This window comes from Corylus avellana, chromosome ca8, assembly GCF_901000735.1.
Source record: "Corylus avellana chromosome ca8, CavTom2PMs-1.0".
In the NCBI taxonomy this organism is placed as follows: domain Eukaryota; kingdom Viridiplantae; phylum Streptophyta; class Magnoliopsida; order Fagales; family Betulaceae; genus Corylus; species Corylus avellana.
The window spans coordinates 2,076,254-2,082,369 of NC_081548.1; the positions used below are offsets into that span (position 1 = coordinate 2,076,254).

Sequence of the window (6,116 nt, forward strand, 5' to 3'; positions counted from 1 at the left end):
AAGCCAAATGTAGTCACGTACAATTCTTTGATTGACGGTTATTGTTTGCAAAATAAAATGGATGAAGCTGTTAAAACATTTAATACGATGGTTCGAAATGGTTGTTCGCCATGTGTTGTTAGCTATAACATATTGATCAATGGATATTGTAAGAACAGAAAAATTGATGAGGCATTAAGTCTATTTCGTGAAATGTCTAACACCGGAATTTTTCCTAATGTTGCCACTTACAACACTCTAATTGGAGGGTTTTGCCGAGTTGGAAGACCTAAAATTGCATTAGAGCTACTCTACGAGATGCAAGGTTGTGGCCAACCTCCAAATATCCAAACTTGTGCTATTTTGTTAGATGGCCTATGTAAGAATCTACACTTTACTGAGGCAATGGCATTGTTTAAGGAGATGGAAGACAAAAGGTTAGACCTTAATATTGTGATTTACAGCATCTTGATTGATGGTATGTGTAATGCTGGGAAACTTACGATTGCAAGTGAAGTATTTAATGCTCTTCCTACCAAAGGCTTTCAACCTAATGTTTGCACATACACTATAATGATCAAAGGGCTTTGCAAAGAGGGACTACTAAATGAAGCAAGGGATTTATTTGAGAAAATGGAAGAGAACGGTTGTTCACCTAACCATTTTACTTATAACACTATCATTCAAGGCTTCTTGCAACATTATGAGACATCATGGGCAGTGAAATATCTCCAGATGATGCTTGGCAAGGGTTTCTCGGCAAATGCAACCACTGCAACCATTTTGATCGACTTGATGTCTACTAATCGAGCAGATAAAGCATTGCAAGATTTTTTTCAAATATCTATGTAAAAGCTTTTGAGTTCTTCAACGTGTAGGACAAATAGTTGTATATTCCATGTCTTTTGGACTATTGTTGTGTATTGCTATTCCTATTTTGTTATATTTTCTTACAAATTTCTGTAGACTTGTGTTGTAATAAAAATAAAAACATTGTATTTTGTTGATGCAGAATTATTGCCGAATATTGTTCATTTGGAGTTTGGATTTTTTTATGATTGTATTCTTATTGGCCCACCAAGTTGTTTTTATTAATATGTGAGTCCTATGTTGAAATTGATTATATTTGCCATGTCATGGTGAACATGGTAATATTTTGGTCAGACATTTAAATTCCCAATATATAGTTTGGACATTTCCTTTAAGCAACACATACTCGAACCCAATTGATCATTTTTCTAGACAAGTTACATCTTTTAAGATAAGGATAATTTTGTGCAATGAATTTTTTTTCTTGGTATACACTATACATTATTTCTTTCTTTTGTAAATTATTCTTAAACGTTATTAGCTCACTAAGAGGCAAAGGTAGACCTCTCACGTGGTAAGGCCTAACATCAAATACCTAATTCGGTTTCAAAAATTATTGTAGGTAGTAGACTTAAAAAGGAGACGGTCTTTTCCAATATTTTAATTATTTAAAAAATTATATATATATTAAAAAAAATTAAAAATTAAAAATTGGGTGGTTTGAGCCACCCCCATGGCCGGCCAGGCGGGGGGAGGGAGGGAACCTCCTCAACTCTTAAAAATTATCCTTACCCTTGGTAAAAAAAAAAATCATGATTATGCATTTGTCACACCCCACCACCCCCCCCGTGGGGCCCCAACTTGAGGGGGCAAATGTATTTAAGAATACTTGTATTTTGAGTCCAGAAACTTGAGTGATTAAGTCTGTTCTTTTTTTTTTTTTTTTTTTTTTTTTTTTTTTTTTTTATTTGTATTTGTATTTGTATTTGCCACTATAAGTTTCACGAAAGTTAAAGAACGTAAGGTTGAAGATGAATAAACTGGACAGTTTCACTAACCCAATTTTTTTCTTGAAGTTTATTGCGTAGATAATGAAAAAAAATACAATTTTTTATTTGAAATAATATAATTGACAGACAAAGGTATTGGTGCAAGAGGAAAAAAAAAGAAGAAAAAACACAAGAAGGGACAAGCGTGCAAGTGTGAAACGTGTCGTACAGGTGTACAAAGCAAAAAATAAAACAAACAAAAAAAGGACAGAGTTTTCCTCCGAATTGAGTTTGAAGAACTTCCTCCAACTCATTGTGTTTGTAGCCTTTCCAGAAGAATTGACAAAAATGTTTCTTATATTCCTATTTCCAATTTGTGCCCTTTGTCTTATTTTAACTTTTTATATGCAGGTATGACTATTGCTTCATTTTGTTACTTACAATTATTTCCACCCCCATATGATGCAGATGGTAATGCCGTCTCCTCTTTTTTACTTAACCAATGGTTATGTACAATATGCTCTAATATCTCTTTGTAAAATTTTCCTGTCAATATCTATGCAATGATCTAACTTTATGGTGACCAGCATCTAACATTATCTGCAACAGAAATGCGGATTATGAATCTTTTGAGGTTTGTACTCTTTCGAAAATAATTGAAAGACCTTTCGAGGTTAGTGTTCATTCTCATATCTCTTTTGTCTCGAAAAACCTTTCGAGGTTAGTGTTCATTCTCATATCTCTTTTGCTTTGGTTACCGCCTATGCGGTTTATTTATTTGCTTTTGTCCAAGATACAGAAGACATTGTATTTTTTAACCAATTTCTTATTCTCAGCTTGTTGACTCTTTGAAATCATAAAATTCAAATGCATAGGAGCACGCATTTTGATAGCTTCATTCTTCAACATGGGTGTCAAGCTGTCCATCATTGAAGAGGAGAGGAAGAAAGGCCAACCACTCATTGTGGACCAGTTATATTTTTAGAAGATTGCATAGAGGAGGTTTAATTTTGCAATTTGATCCTTCTGTGTGTTCATGCTTTTGGTATTCATGCTATGGTTTAATTTTGCAGCTTGATCCTTCTGTGTAGTTATGCTTTTATTTTTTATTTTTTGTGACCAAACAAAGTGTAGTGTCTCTGAATCGCTTCAATAGTATAAATTAAGGGTCCAAAGCCCTATTTCTGTAAGTATTTGGTTTATGTGCTCATTGTGTTTGTAGCCTTTTTACCACACATAAGCCAAATCTTTTGTGTAAAATCCCCTTAAGATCATGATAATCTAAGTACGATTGATAATTACCTAGTATTTGTGTCTGTCAGGGATTGAGGTATCAATAAATCTGATTTTAAAAATTGCGTTTTTTAAGTCACTATTTTTTAAAATCGCAAAGGCATTTAATAAAACATGTTGACAATTATTTTTTTTATCAAATATTTGTTATTCGAAATCGTGATTTTGGTTTAAATTCACGCCTTTTTAAATAAGCACCCCATAGCTTGCTTATGGAAATTGTAAATTTTTTTCTTATTTTAAATTAAGTGTTTTTTAAATTGCAATACCAAACGTCTTATGTTTTGTAATATCTTTTAAAAACGCATATTATTCTTGAGGTATCAATAAACAAGGACTAATGATGACACTTCTTAGAGAGGAATAAAGGGAGAGATTGACACTTGACAAGAACTAATGATCAATTATTATATAGAATGAAAATATCTCTTCTGATTATGGACATTAGTTTATATAATATTCAGATATCTAGAGAAGTGCTCCTACATAAGTGCTTTCATATGCACCTGCAACTAGCTTTATGTTTTTATTAAGGATCAAATAATGTTTATTACCTCATGTATAAAGTCATGTACCAAATGTGTTTATTCAAGATAAAGTTTCCAATGGGTTTATAATTAGTTTCTCAGTGTCATCCTTTTTAAGTTATGTGATCAATGTGATAGTATATTGTGGAATGGGTTTGTATATGACATTCATTCACTTGGTATTGCATGTTTTTTACTACAATCTAAACCTTTCTAAAACTTTGTCGTGCAATTTATAGGAGCTTTTGGAACAAGATGCTAAAACATGCCCAGCAGAGGAGAATGTTAATACAAGGCCCATAGATTTTGGTCTTTGGGGGTATGATTCCCGGAATGCCCGGCCTTGATTCTTTACAATTGGGAGGTTCCTCAGTCCCAATCAATGCCAAGGCTTAATTTTAATTTTGAAAACAAATTAGATCTACCATATTCTTTAAGAATCTTTTGATGTTAAGTTGGGTTAAAATTTTTGACTGTTGTTTAGAGTCTTCAAAATGATGATCTGTTAATTTTAATTTGCATTCTTTGGATGAGTATTTTTTTTTATTAAAAAAAATAAATAAACATAATGACAATAATAGTAATAATAATGACAACGACAACGATGACAATAGTATCGTTTTTTCATTTTAAGTAAAATAGAGATGATTCATTTTAGGGTCAAAATCAATAAAATCATAAATAATATATGATTGGGTGTTAGACTCATAAAATCATATATGACAAATAATTAGCAGAATCGGCAGGCATTAAGCAATGATTTAAGAGTAAAAGTACCCTGCCTTTTATGGGACCCAAGTTTCAAAAATATAAAAAATGAACAACAAATTTTGTTGCGAAGCTATTCAAAAAACAGAATACGAAAAGCTAAGAACAACAACCATTTGGTCCTCAGGAGGTACTTCAATCGGCTGGGACCACGCCTAATTAAGCGGGGATCACTAATTCGAATCCCTCTCTCTACATGTCAAAAAAAAAAATAAAAAAAAAAATAACAACAACAACAACAATAACAACAACCGCAAAAGAATAATAATGATGTGAATTACCTAAACTTTCGACGAGTAGACAAACAATTTTCATCAAATCTTGAACTAAACAATATATATATATATATATATATATATATATATATATAAATTCAAGAGAACATTATGTCTAATTTCAAGAAACATACCAACATTCTGGACGAGGACAACCAAGCATAAGCATTAAGCATAAAAATTTAAAATATCAATTTTAATCTAATTTTATAATTTTACACTAATTTGACATTTAAAATTTCAAATGTCAAATTAGGGAAGGAAGACCACTCACACGAGAGGTGAAAAATAAGAAAGAAGTAATGTTGAAAACAAGAGAACGGGAAAAGATGCGATAAAAAAGAAAAACCAGCATCACAAATCAACAACTCTGGGTAACAGAAACGTCGTCGTGTAATCCCGCGTATAAGAAACCAGACCTCCCCTCCCCTCCCCTACTGCTCCACTCCACATATCTCTACTTCGTCCGCTTATTTTGACGAGTCCTTTGAGGCAGTGCATCATCAGATCTGCTTCTTCTGCTTATTTCTTCCACATCAGGAAATGGGTACGATTTCCAAGTCTACAAACTCTCTTGCTTTCTTCTTCAATCATTATTCTCATCTTAGGGTTTCTTCCAATGCTCAAATTTTTTATTATTATTGTCGTTGTTTTAGTGCTACTTCTGCTAAAACTCCCAATAGTGGTAGAGATATTGTGGAAAGTCCCAATCAGTTCTTGAAATCTGTCAGAGAACGTTGCAGATCTCGTAGCATTAGGAATCTTGATGATGCGTTAGTCCTGTTTGATAGAATGCTTCACATGCATCCTTTTCCTTCCATTGTCGATTTTAATCAATTGCTGGGTGCAATCGCAAGAATGAAGCATCACTCAACTGTTATTACTCTTATTAAAGAAATGGAACTGTCAGGAATTGCTCCCAATGTTTTTGTTCTGAGTGTTTTGATTAATTGCTTCTGCCATTTGAACCGGGTGGATTTCGGCTTCTCTATTTTAGCAAGAATTTTGAAGCTTGGTTTTCAACCAGACTGTATAATTCTAAACACTCTTGTCAAGGGGCTTTGTCTTCAGAGTAAAATTGCTGAAGGTTTAAAGTTCGTTAATGAAATGGAGAACAATGGCTATAAACCTAATACAATTACCTACTGAACAATAATGAATTGTTTGTGTAAAATAGGTAAGACCGGTGAAGCTATTGGGTTGCTTCGGAAAATGGAAGAAAGAAATCTTGAACTTGATGTAGTGAAGTATAATACAATCATTGATAGTTTATGTAAGGACAGATTAGTAACTGAGGCTTTGACTCTTTTCTCTGAGATGACAAATAGAGGAATTCAGCCAGACGTTTTTACTTACAATTCTTTAATTCAGGGCCTATGCAATTTCGGTCGATGGAAGGATGTAACTAAACAATTGAATGAGATGGTGGAAAGGAAAATCATGCAAGATGTGAGGACATTCAGCATATTGGTGGA

The 6,116-nt window shown here is 33.0% G+C and overlaps 2 protein-coding genes across 2 annotated transcripts in view; both read left to right on the forward strand.

Moving 5' to 3' along the window:
* The window catches only part of LOC132189535 (pentatricopeptide repeat-containing protein At5g16640, mitochondrial-like), a 6,312-nt gene extending 5,395 nt beyond the window's left edge, over nt 1-917 (forward strand). The window contains exon 3 of the mRNA XM_059604276.1: nt 4-917. Within this exon, the coding sequence (XP_059460259.1) occupies nt 4-831 (828 nt within the window). The 3' untranslated portion in view covers nt 832-917. The remainder of the gene's footprint in view (nt 1-3) is intronic.
* A 4,267-nt stretch (nt 918-5,184) lies between these two features.
* Nucleotides 5,185-6,116, forward strand: part of LOC132189537 (putative pentatricopeptide repeat-containing protein At1g12700, mitochondrial) — a 1,790-nt gene continuing 858 nt past the window's right edge. Inside the window, exons 1-2 of the mRNA XM_059604277.1 lie at nt 5,185-5,728; nt 5,819-6,042. Coding sequence (XP_059460260.1) covers nt 5,185-5,728; nt 5,819-6,042 — 768 coding nt within the window. The remainder of the gene's footprint in view (nt 5,729-5,818; nt 6,043-6,116) is intronic.